The sequence below is a fragment of the Sus scrofa genome, chromosome 13 (genome assembly GCF_054392235.1).
Source record: "Sus scrofa isolate SSC_HxYL_T2T_F1_AM1 chromosome 13, Sscrofa_HxYL_maternal_Yorkshire_Landrace_v2.0, whole genome shotgun sequence".
NCBI classification, from domain to species: Eukaryota; Metazoa; Chordata; class Mammalia; order Artiodactyla; family Suidae; genus Sus; species Sus scrofa.
The window spans coordinates 94,887,251-94,910,182 of record NC_139395.1 but is presented as its reverse complement, the minus strand read 5'-3'; the positions used below and the strand labels follow the sequence as shown (position 1 = coordinate 94,910,182).

The 22,932-nt window shown below is 45.0% G+C and overlaps 1 protein-coding gene across 4 annotated transcripts in view; it reads right to left on the bottom strand.

Moving 5' to 3' along the window:
- MRPS22 (mitochondrial ribosomal protein S22) overlaps positions 1-22,932 on the bottom strand; it is a 225,757-nt gene that overhangs the window by 101,293 nt on the left and 101,532 nt on the right. For 2 of the 4 annotated variants that reach the window (XR_014824022.1, XM_021069535.2), the window contains exon 2: positions 7,876-7,942. Coding sequence is in view for 2 of the 4 variants with exons in the window: in XM_021069535.2 (XP_020925194.1) it covers positions 7,876-7,942 (67 nt within the window). In the remaining 2 variants the exon portion in view is untranslated. Of the gene's footprint in view, positions 1-7,875; positions 7,943-8,248; positions 8,439-22,932 lie in introns of those variants that run through there. The other 2 variants (XM_021069534.2, XM_084989846.1) reach the window with 2 other exon arrangements.

The window sequence follows — 22,932 nt, the reverse complement described above, 5'->3', positions numbered from 1 at the left end:
GGGTGGGCAGCTGGGAATTTTTTTCTAGGAGGGAGAAGAAGGTGGATGTTGGGGATTACTGGTGGGCTCATTTGACAGAAGGAGAAACCAAGATCCAAAGAAGCAGTTATCTCCCTTAAGTCACCCAGGTCCTCATGACAGAGGTGGGTCCAGATTTAGAGGCTTTTAAACCTGTCTCCAGCAGACCACTTCACATCCAGTGGGAATGCTCCACTGGCCAATGCCCATAGTGTCTGGGGTTCTGGGAGAGAGCACCATGAAGGAGCTGTTGGTGTCAGGAAGGAGGGATAACTCTGAGGCCAGGGAGCATGGCTAGGCATTCGCTAAGCACCAGGCCTGGCTAATCATAAAGCCATCCAGTAGGCGAGTCCTTCTTGCTAGCCCCATTTCTCGGATGAGGAAACCACATGGAGAGAGGTTAAATAACCTGCCAGAGGTTACACAGCTAATAAATGGCATCTATTGGGTTCCAGACCCTCAGTTCTGTTGAAGGTAGGTTCTGATCACAGAGAGAAATATACTTTAGAGTTTCTCAATATACTTTCTAACAGGTAGAAAAGGTTCTATCCTGAGACTCATAAATAAACAGTCCTCCCAAAGCCCCGCCTGTCAGCCTCGGGGGCCTGCTGCAGACTCCCACTCTCCTAATTCACTCAGGACCTTTTCTCATAACTCTCCTTTCCTCCATTTCATGCCTATAATGTATTAACATAAACAACGGTGCTGACAGCAGCTCAGCTCTAACTGGCTCATGCTGGAATCTGACTGATGATTTTCATCAGGGAAAAAGACTAAACAGGTTAAGATGATTAAATTTTCTTAAACCTACAGCTAAGCCTAATCAAAGCCATTTGTGCAGAGGTGTGTGTGTGTTTTCCTTTGCTGGAAGGTTGATTGGCAGTTTTGAATAGACGAGTGTGACTGCTGGGGGAAGAGAGTTAACATAAAGCATTTTCCAAAACTTCCAGACATTAGCACAGGCCATTTCCACTTCCCTGTCTAGGCTGGAACTATCATTTTCCCTGAGAAACATCCGATGATGAAAATGAAATTCAGAGCGTCTACATTTCATCCTCTCCCTGTTTTTCCTCCCAAGTTAAGTCCTTTCATAATTAGAGCTGTCTGTGTTGAATGACTAGGCAAGTGCCACAGCTTCCTAATTTCCAGGAGTCAGAGGGGTCAGGAGCCTATGCAATCTTGGGCAAAGCCTTTCCCCTCTTTAGGCTTGAGCTTCCCTGTCTTTAAAATGGGGAGGCTTGCCCCAGGATCTCTTATTACCCCCAGTCAGGGAAGGAGGAGCACGACAAAAGGTACAGCAAAAATCAACCTCCAAGTGTGTGATGTTCTTTGTCATGCAGAGCTCATAAGAGGACTTGCTAATTATGTCATATAACCTACCTGGATAACAAAGGGACTGAATGTGATGGGGGTGCACAGGTGACTAGAGAAAGAAACAAGAAACTCCTGCTTATAGTTCTAAGACATTACTAGCTGGCTGTTTCACCCTCTGCAACCTCAGACATCAAAAATGCTGACCACCCAGCTGACCCACTGGCAATGAGAATGCATCTGCAGGCTCTTACAGACACCCACTGTCTGCACAGTATAGCTTCCTAAGGATGGCTGTGTACCCCCTGGTTGACCTCTTTGACCTCTTTCTCAGCAGCCCCCTAAGTGGTCCTCCTCAAAGCCTCTTACTGCTCAGGTTCCCTAGTCCCAGGAGGCAGGTCCTGTCAAGACAGTTTGAGCCCTGGTACCTCCCTTGGTGTTCACATGACCTATAGGAACCTCTCATGTGAGGCTGCTCTACTGTCACTGCCCTTGCCCCTCCCCCATCTCCATGGGCCACTCCAGTCAGCCCTTCAAGTCCCTGGAAAAAAGCAGGCAGCAGTGTCTTTGTTCACAATCACCCCAAACTCCAGGGGACACACATCATAATCACTCTCAGTGCCTTTCTCTTTACTTCATGTGGCAAAATAGCCCATGGGTTTCTGAAACTCAGCAAATATTCTGCTGGAGGTTGGTGCTAGGCTTTCCCTCTGACAGCCCACTCCCAACTTCTACAAGTACTTCTGAAGTTTATTAACCTCTTTGGGGATGGCACCTCCCTCCTCCCCATGGAGTAGTGAACTGGAAAGACACAAAGACTCCTATAGTCCTTCCAAATCCCCACTGTCTTTTACATAGGCTGATGTAGATGATGAAGGTGAGTATTCTATGGACCATTTCTGCTCCTTTTTAATAATCTTGCACAGGTGTAGCTTGTCTTAGCTTATAATGTACTTCTTGTTTTTTTCTCTCTGGAGCTTCAATAAATCTCCTAAGACATCAATACTGTATGCTTTGAAGATATTTTCCAATACTTTCTCCTAGAAAAAGAAGAGCAAACTAAACCCAAAACAAGCAGAAGGCAATAAAGACTACAGTGGAAATAAATGAAGTAGAGAATAGAAAAATAGAGAAAATCAGCAATCTAAAAGTTATTTTTTGACAAGATCAACAAAAACGGCCAAGGTAAAAAGAGAAGGCTCAAATAACTAAAATCAGAAATGAGAGAGGAGGGAGTTCCTGTCATGGCTCAGTCAGTGCTAACGAACTTGACTAGTATCCCTGAGGACACAGGTTCGATCCTTGGCCTTGATCGGTGGGTCAAAGGATCTGGTGTTGCCGTGAGCTGTGGTGTAGGTCACAGACACGGCATGGATCCCGCATTTCTATGGCTGTGGCATAGGCCAGCAGCTGTAGCTCTGATTCGCCCCCTAGCCTGGGAACTTCCATACACCGCAGGTGCGGCCCTACAAGGAGACAAAACAAATAAAATAAATAGGATTTAAAAAAAAAAAGAAATGACAGATGAGATGTCATTACTAACCATACAGAAATAAAAAAGACCATAAGGGAATATTACAAATAATTATATGCCAACAAATTAGATAATTTTGTTGAAATAGACAAATTCCTAGAAAGACAAACTGACTCAAGAAGAAATAGAAAATCTGAATATACCTATAATAGGAGAATTTGTAATTTTAAAACTTCCCATAAAGAAAAGCCCAGACTCAGATGTCTTCACTATGAATTCTATCAAACATTTAAGAATAATTAATACCAACCTTCACAAACTCTTCCAAAAAACAGAAGAGAACATGTCCCAACTCATTAAGTAAGACCAGAATTAGCTTGATATCAAAAGCAGACAAAGGCATCACAAGAAAGTTACAGATTATTATCTCTTAAGAATGTAGATGCAAAACCCTCAACACTAGCAAACTGAATCCAGCAACATATAAGAGGATTGTGTTTGACAATCAAGTGGGATTTATCACAGGAATGCAAAGTTAGTTCAACGCTTCAAAATCAATTAATGTAATACACCATATTAATATATTAAAGGACAGAAAAATCCACATGATCCACATTATCTGAAAAGACAGAAAAAGCATTTGGTAAAATCCAAAAGGGGAAAAACAGAAAAGGTGTCCCAGGCAGAGGAAACAACATAAATGATGTCACAAGGGAAAAAGTTTAATTTGGTGGGTATATAAAAAGTAAAGGAGATATTTTCAGAAAGGAAATTGGGGAGGCAGTGGTTATCAATCTATGGATAATCTTGAAAGCAAGGTTAAGAGGTCAAGGGTAGCCATGAGGGTCTGGAGCAGAGTTTTGACATAATGCAACTGGCATTCTAGGAAGCTAATCTACAAAAAATTATTCAGTGATAATTTACATACACCAGTGTGACTCCAAGGTAGAGAGTAACAATCACCAAAATTTTCTGAAGGACAAATTTACCCTCGAGGAGGATCTTATATCCTATAAGTATGTATAGGTTTTGAAGCCCTCTTTGGAAAAAGAAAATAAAATTATAAATCAACATAGGTATAAAAATGAATATATATTTAAAATGGCAAAAGAAATTGCAATATGTCCATGGGTACTCCAAACCATTCAATACAAGTCAGAGTGGAAAGAAGTAGGAATCTTAATCAATGCAGTTATTATATATGACTTATGCAAACTGTACAAACCCATAGGACCATACAAACACATTGTACAGGCTTCGGAAGGATCCCCACAAATGAAGCGCCCTGAAGCTTGAACTGCCTCTGTCTTGTGGTGAATTTGCCCATGAGTGTGCTGGAGCCAATGTGTATGGGCTCATGAGAACCAGTTATTAACACCTCTTGCCAACTGATGTTCAGTGACGTCATGTTGGGAGTTTGTGATCAGCCTTGGTGGGAGTATTTACACCAGAGAAATTGGCAAATGCTACAAATGAGAGCTTCTCCCCTTCCCCAGAAAGTGGCTGTTAAACATTTGCCAGCACACCACTAAATCCAATTCTTTTTATAGCTAATGTATAAATCCAGTTCTAGTCCTTGGCACAAAGTCCCTAACATTGGCTATCACAGCTGGACTATTTAGAGGTCAAAGTCGTTAGCCTCAGTATCAAATCAGGAGAGATCTCTCTAGGGCAATGATCTCAGAGCGTTCCATCTGTGCACCAACCATCCTCTCCACTGTAGCTCCTTCACTTCTCTGTCCCTCACCCACCACAAACCCCAAGGCATCCCTGTCTACATGTGAGATGAGAACATTTCAGACCAGAAATGTGACCTTTTTCTAGGCCCAGTAGAAACAAGAAGATAGGATCACAGAGGAGGAAGACTCTCTACACTACTGGCCTTGGAGTCCTTCAAGATAATGACCCTAAGGAGCCCCTCATTCCAATGTTATGGATGAGAGGACGGGGTCCATACTCCCTTCCCTTTGTTCCCCAGAGTTCACAGGATTTGAATCTCTCCATAATCTCCCTCCCTCTCCAAAGAGAGGGGGCCTCAAGTTTTAGTGGGCCTCCATACAGCTAGCCTTCTCCACCCTTTCTCTGGACATGCACACCTATTTCACAGATAGGGAAACTGAGGCTCAGAAATCGGGAGTCATGCCAAGTCCTGTCTGACTCCAATATCCATGCCCTTTCCACTCTACTATGTTGCTTCTTCAATAGGTGTGGATTCTATTTCCTGCCAGCAGACAGCCAGATCCCTATGCTGCATGCATCCCAACCTTCTCACAGGGTCCAGAATGCACAGATTTCCTGGGGGTAGCCACCAACAGCTTTAGGGAACAAGTGGGAGGGCAGACAGGATAAAAACAAGGAAGAGAAAGAACTGGGTATGGACAGGGCAGCATCCAGGGATTATAGCCTGAAGACATAAGCAAACGGTACTCAGTGAGCCATACATGGTTCCTGCCCATCTCCGGGGATGCTGACATCTAGGCGTGTGCAGCATTCATCAGCCAGCTTCATGACTGTCTGTGAGCACACCTGCCCAGGCTCCACATGAGGATGCTTTGAGAATAAGCACTCCATACTAGCAGTGGTTTAGGGACTGTGATTTGAGCCTGAAAATTTAGGTTTGAATCCTGGCTCTGCTACCAACTATCCATAGGACTAAGGTGAAGTCAGCTAGCCTCTCTGAGGTTCAGTTTCCCTCCCTGTAAATGGAGACAGTGAAAGTGCCCACCTCATGGGTTATCAGGGGTATAAAGGGCAGATAATGCATGTCAAGTGTTTAGTACCTGTCATATAGGAATCATATACAGTGGTTATTACTATTATTGCCCAGAAAAATGCTTGCTGGCTGAAAGAAGGGCAGTTATCTAGTGAGCAGGGAAGAGAGGCCAGCTCACTCAAGGCAGATAGTGTCATCAAGTCGTTTTGAATTTGAGGTCATGGCATGTAAGTTCAAAAGCCCAGCTCAGGCTGGGCAAATTACTTAACCCCTCTGTGCTTCAGTTTCCTCATCCGTAGAATGAGGACAATAACAGTACCTAATTAATAAGACAGAAAGATAGGTAAGTATAGACAGGAATAGAGAAGACTGATTTTTTTAAGGATTAGGTAAATTAATATTTGTAAAGAAATGAGACCAGTGCCTGGCACATTTCAAGTGCTATTCAGTATGAGCTATTGCCACTATCCAGGTGTCAGCCTCAGGCTGTTGGCCGAGAGGATACTGGGCTCCAGGACTGAATTATTCCAAGAGCTTTGTCCCAGTCCCAGTTCCCCATACAGAAGGTCTCCCACAGCTGCTGGACCTCTGTCATCCACACCACTGGCCCTACCACTCACCCTGCTCAGATTTCCAATTATTTGCCCTGTTTTGAATTCAAGTGGGATATTAACCATGAGTCTGGCTTTATTAATGGCGGTGTCTTTAGTGTTATCGACTTTCTCACTCACTCCTCGCTCTCACTCCAAGAAACTGTTTCCTTTAATTAAGCCCTGCACTAAGTGCCTAGCAGGTGATGTGAGTCTGGAGAGGGCTTTGTTCTGGGACTTCGGCACTTTCTCATGGGCTGGAGGCTGGAGAGACAGTGCACTGCTGCCTTTGAAGTCTGACATCCATCCCCACAATCAGAGGAGTGGGGCCCAAAAGGCAGGAGTCGGGCTCTCTCTGCAGCCTGCCTCCCTTATATCTGCAGAGTGGGGGTGGGGTACAGGGGAGTGTCTTCGCCTCCACTCCCAGTGCTGTGACACTTGGCATCTACCAAAGATTGAAGGGGTCACCCCCAGCAGACAGGAGGTTCCATTTTGCAGAATTACAGGGTGACAACAGCCGTAGATAACCAAAAGGAAGCGAGGCATAGAGAAAGGAGCCCGAACTTTGCATCATCCAGCCTGAGATGGAATCCTGGCCCTGATGTACCTTGACAAGTTACTGAAGCTTACTAAGCCTCAACTGCCTCCTCTATAAAATGGGGTAACGGACTCTTTCTCTTGGGAGATGGCATATGGGAGCAATCTTCAATGTTAACTCTGATACTGTTAGGATCTTGCTGTGCAACAAGCTTGCCGTCTGAAGGACAACCCTTGTTCCCAGCCTCCGTGCCATGTGTGGCCATCAGCACCTGTCTGCTTCTCCTGACCACCAAGACAGAATTAATCCTACTCTTCTCTGCGAATGTTTCTGTACCTTGTCATGAATGGATGCATTACATAACCACATTCATCCCACACTATGAAATGATGGTGGACATGTTTGTTTTCCTAGCTATGGCCTGCTTTTTATTCTATCTCTGGCAACTGAGTGAAGAGGGAGAGGGCTCAGTAAATAGTGGGCACTTTGGTGACTAAACCAGGTGAGTTCAGCCTAATTTACTAGACGGTAAGCCATCACCATAGTAGCCAAGCAGCTCCTCTCACCTGGGTGAGACATACTTGAACTTGGTTCAAGGCTTTAAGCCTTTCTAAGTGCCATGAGAAAAGTGGGAGCCATGGCAGCTGACTTATTGTTGAGAGACAACCCAAAGGTTGAGTGCAAAGTCCTCAGCATGGGAATACCAAGCAAATGTCACAAAATTGGTGTTGATGCCACAAAGGCCTTAGATGATGAAGCTGTGATAAACATGACTGGCTTATGAAGACAAGCATTGGCACCTGTGCCCCATCTCATCATGTGGTTGGAAAGCCCCATCATCTTCAGCTGGTCCCAAGTACCCACATGTGTCCCCATTAATTATTCCACCTCACCTCCCGGCTGAGGAGGCCGCTATAGCAGGAAGAGAGACAGCCAGGCGATCTCCCTCAGGTGCTGAACAGCAGCTTTGGGGCTTCCTTCCCAGAAGTCTGGGGCAAGGAGCCTCAATGCTCCTCCCCTTGACTGTCCTGGCACTGTTGTCAAGTTCACCATTCAACTTGTCACCCTCCCCAGGGGCCTTTCTTATCTCCCCCATGAAGCCCTGACTACCCTCATGTCTCCTGCCTGCTCCTGCATCAAGGGCTGCCAGAGCCCTGTGGTTGGAGTGATTCCGCACAGTACCACTTCTTCCTCTGAGCCCCTGGCTGCAGTTTGCCGTTGCTTCTCTTACCTTTCCTCCAAGGTTGTGGACTCCTCTGGGCTGGGTCTGCTCTGATTTTTCTCTGTGTTCCCAGTACCTAGAGGAAGAGCCAACACAGAGCACGCAATCAGGAAAAGTCTAAAACACTGACTTCAGTCACAGAATTACATCTAAAAATATTTTTTGGAGGGACTGACAGCCTCTAAATTTCATTCAATTCTAGGAGCGCCTACTTGTCATCCTGGACACAGTCCTATGCCTACTGTGTAAGTCAGAACTATAGGTCACTGTAAAAGACTTGAGACCCAACTCAAACTGGCTGAGACAAATGAAAGGGGGAAGGATACTGGTTTAAAGTGTGCGTAAGTCACCCATGGCTAGATTCAAATGTTTGTTTGCAGACCTAGGAATTTCTCTGAGTTCCTCATCTCCATTTCCTATGTACTGGCTTCATTTTCAGAGAAGCTTCCCCTACGAAGTAAATGAACAGCTACCAAGAATTCCAGCTTCTGATTCTCCCAGTTTAACAATTCCAGGGAACTCGCTGCTCTCCTGGAAGCCCAAGTAGCCATCCAAAGAGATCTCTCATTGGCCTGGTGTGGGTCACGTGCCCAACCCCGAACAAATCACTGCAGCTGATGGGAGTGGTACTCTGATTGGCCAGATTTGGGTCACATGCCCACCTCTGATGCCTAGGGCTGGGTGGAGCCTGGACTGAAACTAGAGGGGTAATTTCCCCAAGGGGAATCAGGATGCTCTTTCCAGGAGAGCGGATGTTGGTCAGGCAAAAGCAATTAATACTCACCCAGAGTGCCTCCATTAAATAAGGCAAGAAAAGTAACAAATCTGGATTGCAAAGGAACTTCCAACAACCTTCAGGAGACAGCACACCAAGTAAAAACAATCCAATAGCAAAAATCTCAATAAGAGTCAGCTCTACTTAATGGAAACCCAATTGTGTCACAGGCCCTTCAAACTGTCAAAGCTGAAGAGAGTTTAGAGCAGTCTGAAAGGCTGGCGCAGTTGAGGAAGGCTTCCTGGAGGGGGAGGTAGGGTTTAATGAACTGGCAGGCCCAAGATAAAAAGGGGAAAGTGTAGCCTGTGAAGTCATACCAGGGCACAGAGCTGCCCCGCAGGACTGTGCTGGGGGTGGGGGGTGGGGGTGGAGGGCAGGAGAGCCTCGCCCCTCCAAAGGGCTAGGCTCCACCCACAGGACCCGAGCCAGCAAGATCAAAATCTAATTTACTCATTAGGCGTGTTTCTTCTGTACAAATCAAATCATGAGCTATTTTTCCACATCGTAAATATTGTTTTAAACTCTTGCTCATAGGCAATTAGATTACAAGCATCGCCTGGTGAGCTATACGCCAGCGTATTTGGCGGGCCTCTGGCTGCTTTGCGAGCATTTTCCTTTTGAAATGTTTCCCAATGATTTTAAGGGTCTTTGAAATCCTCTCCCTAGTGATGCGTGAGGGCTCTTGTCTGTGGCCATTAATCTCCATAACGGCCCAAGAGAGACTCATCTGTGTTCATTCCAAACGGCTTTGCTGAGCTCCACAGCCCTCCTTCTTCCTCCCTAGGGTTTGTGTGACCCTTCACCAGTCAGCTCCACTCACCCACCCACCGCCTCTGTCTTTGTGTTAATGAAAAACCCGGGTAAGGTGCACACCTGAGCACCAGCCCTCAGGAGACCTGCATTCCAGCGCCAAGAGCTTCACTCATTTTGAGCAAGTTGTTCCACCTGCCTTCCCTGGGTCTCAGGGTGACCTCTGCAGAAGTGGGTTCATAACTGTCTAACCCAAGTGACACCTATTCTCCTTTGCTGACCTTTCTGGACCCTCCTGAGCTTTCACAGCTGATTAGAAAGATGTGTTCCTGCTTCTCTCCGCATCCTCCCTTCCCTTTCAGGTCAGCACCTAGCCCTTTTACATGCCCTTCACCTCCGCTCACCTTAGGCCCTGACCTGGGGTAGGAGTTCTTTCCTTGAGATCCCTATAACCCCAGCCTAATCTGGCTGAGCCCCAGGGTCACCTCCTCCAGAAGTGTTGCATGACAGCCTTGCCCCTCAATCACCTCTTTTCTGGACTTCCACCATATACAACACAGTTTAGTCCCTTATGATAATAAGAGTTATGAGCACCTTTTACTGAGCACCTATTGTGTGCCAGGCACTATGGCTCTATATGCTATTCCTTTTCAGTCCCCTCAAGAGTCCTGCACTGTATGTGTTTTTATTCCTATTTTACAGATGCGGAAACTGAGGCTCAGAGAGGTGAAATGACATTTCAAGATCATACGATTTGTAATGGCCAAGCCAGAATTTTCCTCTTAAGAAGAATAATTTTGTATTGACCCTCTGCTGCGTCAGGCAGGGGCTGCACCTCATTTAATTTTCACAAAAGCCCCCCCCCCATGAAATAGGTAGTGCCACCCTCAATTTATAGAGGAGAAAGCAAAGGCCCAGAGAAGTGGCATCTCCCACCCACAGCTTCCTAGCTGACACATGGAGTGAGGTTCAAAGTCACTGCTGATTCCATAGACCTCCTCCTACCCTTCCCTCCAACCACCCACAGGCCTAGAGGTATAGATGCCCTGTCCCCAGAACAGCTCCTCCTCCCAAGACATCGACCCACCTTCCCTGGGTTGATGAGATAGTAAGCCTGCTCTGAGCTGCAGGGACGATGGAGGAAAGGGGCACCAACATCCTGGAAGTTGCACACTAGTGAGCAGGCCTGGGACTGGAGTCCTGATCTAGGGCTCCCCAGCCCTTGCACTGAACAGAGGGACAGGGACCATGGTGTCTACAATAATATCTGTCCCCAGGGAGTGATGTCAGCCTAGTCCTGAGAGGGAAAGTAGACTGGACTTTTGGGGGCTTCATGAATTGTGAAATCAATAAAGGGCCTCCCTGCCCACCTATTCCAGCAGTGCTTGGGTCTCCTGCATCCCTGGCAGGGCCCCTTTGTGCACCTGAGGTCATGAGAAGACCTACTTGGAGCACAGGAAGCCTCCTCCCAAGGGTCTGACTCTGACCATCATGTTTATCCCTTCCTACTGTTGCTTTCCCTAAGTTGAGCTTTGACTCCACCAAAGGGTGCTGTCAGAAGCCTCATCATGATACTTGCTTGTGTCGCTGATGGAGGATGTTGTTGCTGAAGGCAACACAGACCTCATTGCATCTCATCCTCATGATGCTGACTTTCAACAGTCCTAAACCTGATCATATTTCCCTTTTTGCTTTGGTTGCTAGGAAACTCAGTCAATGTTCATCTCTCTCTCTCAGTGATTTTGTGGGACATTATTTTCTGTTCCTTCATGATTTCCCCCTTAACCCCAATTTCATCATCTATTCTTATTAAATTCTTTGGATTTAATATAGTTCTGTACAAACCTCAAATCTAACATTTTCCTGCTGTGTGACCTGCAGAAAGTTAAGCAACCTCTCTAAGCCTCTGCTTCCTAGATGCTAAAGTGAGGAGAGGGATACACAGCTCCATAGCACTAGTATAAAGTTTAAATACAAAAGTACCGAGGAATCTCGATACTGTTTTCCACAGTGGTTGCACCAATCCCCCCCAGCAGTGTAATAGGGTTCCTTTTTATCCACACCCTCTCCAGTACTTATTGTTTGTAGACATTTTGATGATGGCAATTCTAGCTGGTGTAAGGTGGTACCTCAGAGTGGTTTTGATTTGCATTTCTCTAATAATGAGTGATGTTGAACATCTTTTCTTTTTTTTTTTTTTTTTTAGTCTTTTTTGTCTTTTGTTGTTGTTGTTGTTGTTGCTATTTCTTGGGCCGCTCCCGCGGCATATGGAGGTTCCCAGGCTAGGGGTCCAATTGGAGCTGTAGCCACCGGCCTACGCCAGAGCCACAGCAATGCAGGATCCGAGCCGCGTCTGCAACCTACACCACAGCTGACGGCAACGCCGGATCGTTAACCCACTGAGCAAGGGCAGGGACCGAACCCGCAACCTCATGGTTCCTAGTAGGATTCGTTAACCACTGCGCCACGACGGGAACTCCTTTTTTTTTTTTGAACATCTTTTCATGTGTTTTTTGGCAATCTGTCAGTCTTCTGTGGAGAATTGTCTGTTTAGATCTTCTGCCCATTTTTGGATGGGGCTATTTGTTTTTTCGTCTTTTTGTTTTTGTTTTTGTTTTTGTTTTTTTTTTTTTTTTTTTTTGGTATTGAGCTATAGGAGGTGTTTATAAATTTTGGAGAAGAATCCCTTGTCAGTCAATTCATTTGCAAAGATTTTTCTCCCATTCTGTGGGTTGTCTTTTTGTTTTCTTTAGGGTTTTATTTGCTGTGCAGAAACTTTTAATTAAGTCCCATTTGTTTCTTTTTGTTTTTACTGTCATTACTCTAAGAGGTGGATCTGAGAAGGTGTTGCTGTTGTTTATGTCGGAGAGTGTTTGGCCTATGTTTTCTTCTAAGAGTTTTATAGTGTCTGGCCTTATAGTTAGGTCTTTAATCCATTTCGAGGTTATTTTTGTGTATGGTGTGAGGGAGTGTTCTAATTTCATTCTTTTCCATGTGGCTGTCCAGTTTTCCCAGCACCACTTATTGAAGTGGATGTCTTTTCTCCATTGTATATTCTTGCCTCCATTGTCATAGATTAGTTGATTGTAGGTGCGTAGGTTTAATTCTGGGCTTTCTATCCTGTTCCACTGAGCTATATTTCCGTCTTTGTGCCAGTACCATATGGTTTTGATGACTGTTGCTTTGTAGTATAGTCTGAGGTCCGGGAGCCTGATTCCTCCAGCTCCATTTTTCTTTTTCAGGATGTCTTTGGCTATTCTGGGTCTTTTGTGCTTCCTAACAAACTTTAAAATATTTTGTTCAAGTTCTGTGAAGAATGTCTTTGGTAATTTGATAGGGATTGCATTGAATCTGTAGATTGCCTTGGGTAGTATAGTCATTTTGACAAAATTGACTCTTCCAATCCAAGAGCATGGGATGTCTTTCCATCTATTTGTGTCATCTTTGATTTCTTTCATTAGTGTCTTATAGTTTTCAGAGTACAGGTCTTTTGTCTCTAAAAATAGAACTACCATTTGATCCAGCAATCCCACTCCTGGGCATCTATCCAGAGAAAACAAGGACTCGCAAATACACATGTACTCCAATGTTCATTGCAGCACTATTTGCAATAGCCAAGACATGGAAACAACTTAAATGTCCATTGACAGAGGAGGGGATAAAGAAGATGTGGTACATATACACAGTGGATATTACTCAGCCATTAAAAGGAATGAAATACTGGCATTTTAAGCAATATGATGGACCTAGAAATTATCATGCTAAGTGAAGTCAGTCAGACAATGAGACACCAACATCAAATGCTTTCACTGACATGTGGAATCTGAAAAAAGGACACAATGAACTTCTTTGCAGAACAGATGCTGACTCACAGACATTGAAAAACTTATGATTTCCAAAGGAGAGAGGTTGGGGGGTAGGAGGAGGCACTGGGGTTGTGGGATGGAAATCCTATAAAACTGGATTGTGATGATCATTGTACAACTACAAATGTAATAAATTCATTGAGCAATAAAATATATATATATAAATTTAAACACTGGAAAAAATACAATAAAATTCCTAGAGGAAAACACGGTCAGAACACTCTTTCTTTCTTGACCGCATTTGTGGCATATGGAAGTTTCCAGGCTAGGGGTCAAATTGGAGCTGCAGCTGCCTGTTTATGCCACAGCCAAGGCAGCCAGATCCGAGCTGTGTCTGTGACCTACACCATGGCTCATTGCAATGCTGAATCCTTCAACCCACTGAGCAAGGACAGGGATCGAACCTGCATTGTCATGAATGCTAGTCAGGTTCTTAACTAGCTGAGCCACAATGGGAACTCCAGGCAGAACACTTTGACATAAATCACAGAAATATCTTTTTGGATCCACCTCTCAGAATGACAAAAATAAAAACAAACAAACAAACAAACAAAAAAACCCAAATGGGACCTAATTAAACTTAAAATCTTCTGCACAGTAAAGGAAACCATTAAACACACACACACACACACACCAAAAGACAACCCACAGAATGGGAGAAAATATTTGCAAACAAAGCAACTGACAAGGGATTTTTTGTTGTTGTTGTCTTTTTTTGCCATTTCTTGGGCCGCTTCCATGGCATATGGAGGTTCCCAGGCTAGGGGTCGAATTGGAGCTGTAGCCACCGGCCTACACCAGAACCACAGCAACGCAGGATCCGAGCCTCATCTGCAACCTACGCCACAGCTCATGGCAATGCCGGATCCTTAACCCACTGAGCAAGGCTAGGGATGGAACCAGCAACCTCATGGTTCCTAGTCAGATTCGTTAACCACTGCGACACAACAGGAACTCCGACAAGGGATTAATCTTCAAAATACAGAGACAGCTCATACATCTAAATATCAAAACAAACAAACAAACAACCCAATCAAAAATGGTCAGAAGATCTAACTATTGGGCATTTCTCCAAAGAAGACAGACAGATGGCCAAAAAGCACATGAAAAGATGTTCAACATTGGTAATTATTAGAGAAATGCAAATCAAAACTACAAAGAGGTATCACTTCACACATGTCAGAATGGTCATCATCGAAAAGTCTATACAGAGTAAATGCTGGAGAGGGTGTGGAGGAAAGGGACCCCCTTGTACACTGTTGGTGGGAATGTAAATTGGTGCAACCATTATGGAAAACAGTATGAAGGTTCCTTAAAGAACTAAATATAAGAACTACCATATGACCCAGCAATCCCATTCCTGGGCAAATATCTGGAGAAAACCATAATTCAAAAAGATACATGCACCCAATGTTCATCACAGCACTATTTACAACAGCCAAGACATGGAATCAACCTAAATATCCATTGATAGAGGAATGGATAAAAAAGATGTGATGTATACAAAATGAAATATTATTCAACCATAAAAAAGAATTAAATAATGCTATCTGTAGCAACATGGATGGGCCTAGAAATTATCATACTAAGTCAAGTCAGGCAGAGAAAGACAAATATCATGTGAGATCACTAATATGTGGAATATAACAAAGAATGATACAGGGGAACTTGTTAACAAAACAGAATCAAACTCATAGATTTCAAAAGCATGCTTAAAGTTACCAAATGAAAACATTGGGGAGGAGGGATAAAATGGGAAGTTGGGATTGACATATACATGCTGCTATATATGGAATGAATGAGTAGCAAGGACCTACTGCATAGCACATGGAAATCTAATCAATACTCAGTAGTGAACTATATGGGGAAAGAATATGAAAAGGAATAGATATATTTATACGTATAACTGAGTCACAGTGCTGTATACCTGAAATTAACACAATACTGTAAATCAACTATACTTCAATAAAACTTATTTTTTTAAAAAAGAATACAGGCCAAACACAGCATAGATATGATTCATAATCATTAGCTGTTAATATTTACATTATAGGGACAAACAAACAAAATTAGATAAAGATATAGTTGCTGGTTTGGGAAGCATTCTCCTTGTATGTTCTCTTTGGTCACAAAAATCAGGAGCTAAGAGTGGTTAGAATTTAAGGTGAGATTTAGCCCACACTGAAAATCACTCCACTGCACAGCTGGCCTCTCCTCACCCATATGCTTCACTGTGTGGCTCCCACATGAACCTTCTGAAGGAGGCAAGAGCCCAGAGAAGGGCTGGACAGAGATGGGGAATGACAGTGCTCCTTCCCTATGATGTTCTCAAGATTTGAACCCTGAGTTTTAATTGCTGGGCAATCCTTTAGAGGAGGTGATCTTAAGAGAAAATCATCTAGGGAGGGGAGACAGGTCTGTGGGGGAGATGCAGGCATCCCAGAGCTCCCAGCTCCGTTTCTCTCCAATAAGAATCAGAAAACCATCAGAACTGGAAGGTATTGCCTAGAGAGCATCTAATCCAACTGCCTTATTTTGGGCATAAGAAATGTAGCCTAGAGAGGAAAAGGGGTTGGACTATGGTCACACAGCCATGTAAGGGTCTCCATGCCTGTTCCATGACCCCAGCCAAGACCCCTCTCTTCAACTTCAGACTCATCTCCAACTTCCCACCCAACACCTCCAGTTGGGTGCCTCAAATTTAGCACATATGAAGCTGAAATCTTGATCTTCCCCCAAAGAAAAGTCTGATTCAATCTTTCTCCCTTCCTCTAGTTAATGTCTACTCCACTTTTCCAATAACAAACACTGAAAAATTTGCCATCATCCTTAACACTCTTTCTCTACTCCTTTCTTCCTCTCTTTTCTTCTTCTTCTCCTTCATCCTCCTCCCCTCCCCCATCACCACATTTGGTCTGATTAAATCCATCATCCAGATGTTCACCACATGTCACCCTCTGGCTCAGGCCACCACCCCCTCTTGCCTGAGTGGTCTCATTGGTCCTCCCGCTTTTGGCCCTAGTCCCTGAGTCTATTCTCAATGTGGCAGACAAAGTGGAAAAATAAGTAGCCCTGCAATGGCTTCCAGTTTTGCTCAGGGGAAAAGCAAGGTCCTCATCAGGTCCTCTGTGATGTGCTCTCCACTTCCACCACCTCTCTGACTTCATCTCGTACATTCCTCCCCCTCATCCACTCCACTCCAGTCACACCTGATCTTCTTCTTTTTTTTTTTTTTTTGTCTTTTTGCCATTTCTTGGGCTGCTCCTGCAGCATATGGAGTTTCCCAGGCTAGGGGTCCAATCGGAGCTGCAGCCGCCAGCCTACGCCAGAGCCACAGCAACACGGGATCCAAGCCGCATCTGCAACCTACACCATAGCTCACAGCAATGTTGGATCCTTAACCCACTAAGCAAGGCCAGGGATCAAACCCACAACCTCATGATTCCTAGTTGGATTCGTTAACCACTGAGCCACGACGGGAACTCCACACCTGCTCTTCTTGATGGCCACCCTTTGCACTCGCAGTTGTCCCTGACAGATGCTTTTCCTCTAACATCAACTTGGCTAGCTTCCTCACTTCCTCTAGGTCTTTACTCAAAATTTACCATCCCTCTCATACATATGATTTTTAACAAGCATACCAAGACCCTTAAATGGGGAAAGGACAGTCTTTTCAACAAATGATGCACCCACATGCAAAAGAAGAAGTTGGACCCTGACCTTACACCATATATAAAGTAACTCAAAATGACTCAAAGACCTAAGCATTAGAGTCAAACCTATAAAAACTTAGAAGAAAATGAAGGGAAAAGCTTCATGTTGTTGGACTTGACAATGATCTCTTGGATATGACACCAAAGGTACAGGCAACAAAAGAAAAAATAGATTAACTGGACCTCATCAAAATTAAAAACTTTAGTGCATCAAAGGACACTATCAGTAGAGTGAAAAGACAACCCACAGAATGAGAGAAAATATTTGCAAGTCATATATCTATTAAGAGACTAATATCCAGAATATACAAGGAATTCCTAAAACTCAGCAACAAAAAAAAAGCAAACAATTCAACTCGAAAATGAGCAACGGGCTTGAAGAGACATTTCTCCAAAGAAAATATAGACAACAAGCACATGAAAAGATGCTCAATATCATTAATCATTAAGAAAATGCAAATCTGGAGTTCCCATCGTGGTGCAGCGGAAACAAATCTGACTAGGAACCATGAGGTTGCGGGTTTGATCCCTGGCCTCACTCAGTGGGTTAAGAAGGATCCAGTGTTGCTGTGAGCTGTGGTGTAGATCTGGTGTTGCTGTGGCTGTGGCTGTAGCTGGCAGCTACAGCTCCGATTAGACCCCTAGCCTGGGAACTTCCATATGTCATGGGTGCAGCCCTGAAAAAGGAAAAAAAAAAAAGAAAAAAAAAGAAAAAGAAAATGCAAATCAAAGTCACAAAACCTACTTACACACATTAGGATGGCTATTATATATATAATATTTTTGATATTTTATATATTTATATAATATATAAAAATGTCATATATGTATATGTATATATACATATACAACTGTTTATAAATATATGAACAGTTTATATATATCAACAGTTGTATATATTTTATATATACACATATTTGGATATATAATATGTACATTATACATATATATCTATAATTTGTTTTCTGAAAACAAGTGTTGATGAGAATATGGAGAAGTTGTGTGTTGCTGGTGGAAACATAAAATGTGCAGCCTCTGTGGAAAACAGCATGGAGGTTTCTAAAGAATTTAAATATAGAATTACCATACAATCCAGGAATTCCGCTTCAAGGTATACACAGAAAAGATTTAAAAGCAGGGAGTCTAAGAGATATTTGTACACCCATGTCCATAGCAATATTATTCTTAATAGCCAGAGGTGGAAATGATACAAATGTCTATCATCAGATGAACAGACAAAGAAAATATGGTACATTCACATGATGAAATAGGGAGAGTTAATGTTTAATGGGTCCAGAGTTTCAATATGGGGTGAGGAAAAGGTTCTAGAGATGGTGGTGGTGGTTGTACAATAATATGAATGTACTGAACGCCACTGAGCTGTACAGTTAAAATGGCTAAAATTTCATAGTGGGTATACTTTACCTCAACAAAACCAAAAAAATTTTTAAAATTACCTTCTCTCTGAGGCCCCTCGACCCCCAGCCCCTGTCTAAAATTCCTATTTGCCTTCCATCCCACGAGATATTTCCTACCTCCTTTCCTGGCTTTATTTTTTTTTTCTTAATGCTTATGACTATCTAATACATTATTATATTTGACCTTTTTGTTCTTTATTTCTGCCTCCCCCACCCCATCCAAAATGACTAGACTATAAGCTCAGTATAGGTAGAGATTTTGGTCTGTTTACTGCTGAATCCCAGCACCTAGGTAGGTGCTCGGCATATACATAAACATTTGTTTCATGAGTATAAGGCACCAGGGATGCTGGAGGCCGAGGAGAAGATGCCTCAGACCATCTAGCAAATCACAGTTCCCAGTGAGGCTCTGACTTTCAAACTTCTGTTCCCTTGCTGCCTAGGGACTTCCTCCTATAGACTATTAGTGTGCCTGCCGGAAGGGCAGGGAGGTCATGGGAAAGAAGCTCGTCAGAGCCTCAAGAGAAACCAGGAAGGATTCCCCCCACCCCCACCCTGTCCTGCTGCAAACACTCTCCATCTCCCACAGGAGGTGGCTCATGGCAATGCCCCTAGCAGGGGCAGGCAGTCAGCTAAGCTCTGGGCTGACAAGACAGCCATGGGCATTTATTGGGCACCCACTGTGTGTCTAGCTCCTTGCTGACATTATGGGACCAAGAAGCCAACTGTTCAGCTTCTCTTGTTGTTCTAGAGGATGGACCCACACACACACTGGTAAGTGATGCAGGTAAGACGTGTATGGTGGAGGCCAGGCAGCCTGACAGTGTCCCTTCCCTATCCCATGGTTCTTGTCCCTTTGTACACAGCCGGAGCCCCTGACTCTCTCCCACCTGTCCACAACTATGCCCAGGTCAATATGCTATGCTGGCCATTTACACCTTAGTGTGAACTTAGCCTAAATGTTCTTTCTCTCCAAGGAATTTCATATCTAATATTTATTTTTAACCTTTCAGTGAAATTTCTTATGTCCTAAGAAATGAATTTGAGGCCCCCAGTGTGGCTGAGGGAAGAACTGTTCATGGAGAATTATCCCAGGGCCTTGAAATGGGACCCTGGGGGACCTTGGGTGCTGGTATAGTCCTGGAGGGCCTCAGGGAAGAGGTGATCACCATGAACTGGGGCAGGAGGGATGTGCCAAGGCAGGGGTTCCTATGTCAGAACAAGGCAAATGAGACAACTGGGTACAGGGGTGGGAGGTGACAGGATCATAACACAGCTGGTTAAAGCCAAGAGGCAAAGGGAAGAGGCTATGTTTTTCTTCCAATGGTCCAGGGTTCAGATTTGATTGATGGACATTCATGGATCCTCCCTGTGTTAAGCACCGGGGCCATCAATACATCACACGTTGTCCCCATCCTGGGCAGACCCCACAGCCCAGACATGGAGGCTATTATCAAAGAGGGAGGCAGGGGTGGTGGGGGGATGCCCAAAGAGGAAGCCCTTGCTCAGCCTTTAAGATCAGGAATGACTTTTAGGAAGGGAGAGAGTCAAGGCTGGGTCTTGAAGGCTTAATGACGGCTTGGCAGGTGCAGAAGTAAAGGAAGAGAATCCCAGCCCAGGGAATGGCATGTCCAGAGGCCTCATGATCCCTTCGGTAGTGGTGAATGCTTGGTGGCTGGCAGGAGGCAGAATGCTGAGATGAAAGAAGGTGGCAGTGGAGACTCAATCCTAGGGTTCTAGGATGTCACAATGATATGTGACTTAGAAGATTTTTCCTATTCCTCTATGGAGACTGGATGGAGTGGATGTACAGGAGGAGACTGGAGCTCATGGAATCATCTGGGAAGTTACTGAGGAATCCAGAGGATAAACAAGGCTGGCACCAGATCTTGGAGATTATTCAAGGAGAAATTAGATGTGGGAAAGTGTTGGGGGTGGGTACTGTCAAGGACGAGCCTGAGTCTGTGGCTTGGGCAGCCAGGCGACTGATGGCTCCAGTCCTTCTGTCTGAGATGGGAAGGAAATGATGTAAATGCTTTTGAAGTATAGAGATGAGCTAACTCCTGGATATTCAGGTAGAAAACTATGAAGGTAGGAATTCAGCAGGGAGGTCTGAGCTGGACATGTGGGAGAGCTACCTGCACATAAAGGGTAATTGAAGCCATCCCTAGAAATGTGGCCCTCCAGAAAAGGTGTAGCAATGAGAAGAGAGTTCAGGGAGCATTTCAAGGAATCCCACAATCTGAGGTTAGGCAGAAAAGAACAGTCCCCAAAGTTGATGAAGAATGAGCAGGCGAAAGTCCAGTTCTAGGGGTAAATAAACTGCAGAGTCATCAGCAGGGCTGGTCATTCAGTCATTCAACAAATGTGTGCTTGTAAGTTTGTGACTGAAAGGAGGGCAGAGGGGCTGAGAACTGCTTCCTGCTTAGGAAGCTCAGTCACCCACTGCAGCTTCCCTTGGACAGAGACCACTCCAAACTCAGCAGGAAGGGAGGCCCCACAGTCCCTCTGCCCACTGTCCTGCCTATCCAGACTGTTCATCCCATCTGTGCCGAGAGGCAGTGTGGGTTCTACAGGCAGACTACATGGGTCTGAGTTTCATCTCAGCCACCTGCGAGCTCTGTGAATCTAGGCAAGTCACTTAACTTCTCTGAGCCTTAATGGTCCCAGCTAGGAAATGAGGACAACAGCTGCCTCTCGGGGTGTTTAGAAAATCAAGGATTATGTATGTAAAAAAAAAACAACAACAAAACAAAACAAATAAAAAAAACACTCGGTAGAGCTTCTGGCTTCATATCCACTCTTCATCCTTTGAAAAAGCATCCACTGAGTATCTCCCATGTTTCTGGACACTGAGCCAAGCCTGGGAATGCAAAGATAAAGACCAGGATTCCTTCTCCTAGGGAACTAATGGTCCAGTGAAGGAAACAGCAAATACAGACAATGGCTGTCCAGTGAGGTTACTGCCCTGGAGCTGAAGCTTAGGCTGGAAGGAGGAGAGCCATGGGCTCTACTCCAGTTCTGCTCTCACTTGCTATGTGATCATGAGCAATAAGTTAGCCTCTCTGAGCTCTAGGTTTATCCTTAAAATGGAGATAATCACACCTCTGGGTATTGTCCACTGTGTAGAGATTCACAGGAAGGAGAAGTGATCGAAGTATCTTACATTCAGGACCTCTATTTCCACAGTTTCTGGGAGCTTCAAGGAGAAGCTGAAATGGAGGCAGGAAGTAACAGAAACAATTGGATTGAGAAAAAATTAAGCCTGCAAGAGAACAAGCCAGAGATCATTGCCCTCTGGCTCCCACGGCCTCCGTCCCCGGCCCTACGGACATGAAGGGGAGTGCTGAGGACTTCCCAAACCAAAAGGGAAAACAAGTGCATTCTTGAGATTAGCTGAGGCAAACAAGAGCCAGGAGAGCCTCGCATTCTCATGGACCCTGCCCAGGCTGTCCCCAGGAGAGAGGCTGGGGCAGCGGCAGGGGTGGGGGAGGCAGGGAGTGCTGGAGGGGCCACACATGGAGAGGGTACCTCTGGCACTTGTTCTGGCCCCAGGGCTTAGGGCTTTTGCTCTGTTTCCCATGGCCCAGGGCTCCATGCTCAGCTAGGCTCAGCTGACATTTGCTGATCACCCGACTCCTTCAGCTACCCAGCACCTGTCAAGGCCTGCCAGGGTCCAGGGCAGGGCCAGTGTCAGGCTCAGGGGACACAAAAACAGTAACTGAAAGCCATGGACTTTGAGTTCCCTGAGGAGTTCCTATGTGCGAGTGAAGCTGGGTGGGCCTGGGCTGAGATGGGTTAAGGACCCTGGGGTGAGAAGGAGCGCTGAGGCGGCCCCAGAGCAAACTCCTATGGCCCAGATAATCAGATGACTATTCTTCAGGATGGACAGTCAAGGGTCCACTGCTGACACAGAGGTCTGGCCACCTCCAGTTTCTGAAGCCCCTGCCAGTGCAGTCCCAGCAACTGTCCTTTCTGGCCATTTCTCAGTGCTGTGCCCTGTCTGGGGTAGCAGGAAGAGGGCAGAAGTGGGGAGTTTTGACCCTGGCTCCTCTCACCAATCCAGATCCTCTCAATGCCCTGACTCAGGAGAGATGTCAGCACTGTCATTCGTTCCTCCATCAAAAGGGTTAAAGACTTCCTCGGTTCCTCTCTCAGGATGCTATGCCTGAGAAGAGGGTAGGCTCCTCTCTAAGGGCTGTCCTGGAAGGAAAGGCTAAAAGGTCCCAAGGCCCAGGGGGGTTCCCACACCAGACTACTATCTACTTTTTCTCTTGAGTCAGGTAGGATCCCTCAGAATCCCAGGAGAGAGATGAAGGGCCAGCTTCCATCCCTGAGTGATTAGACAGGGGACAGACAACAGCAGACCAAGGAACTACCCTGCTGCCTCCAGAAACAGTTCTGTGCCCATGGGGAGGGTGGAGATGCATACCCTCAAGACAACAACAGTAACAGTAGCATGGCCAGGGAGTAATGGAGAACCAAGGGCATGTGTCTCCACGTTGGCTGTGGTGAAGCCATTAATTCTATCTATCTTCCTATGC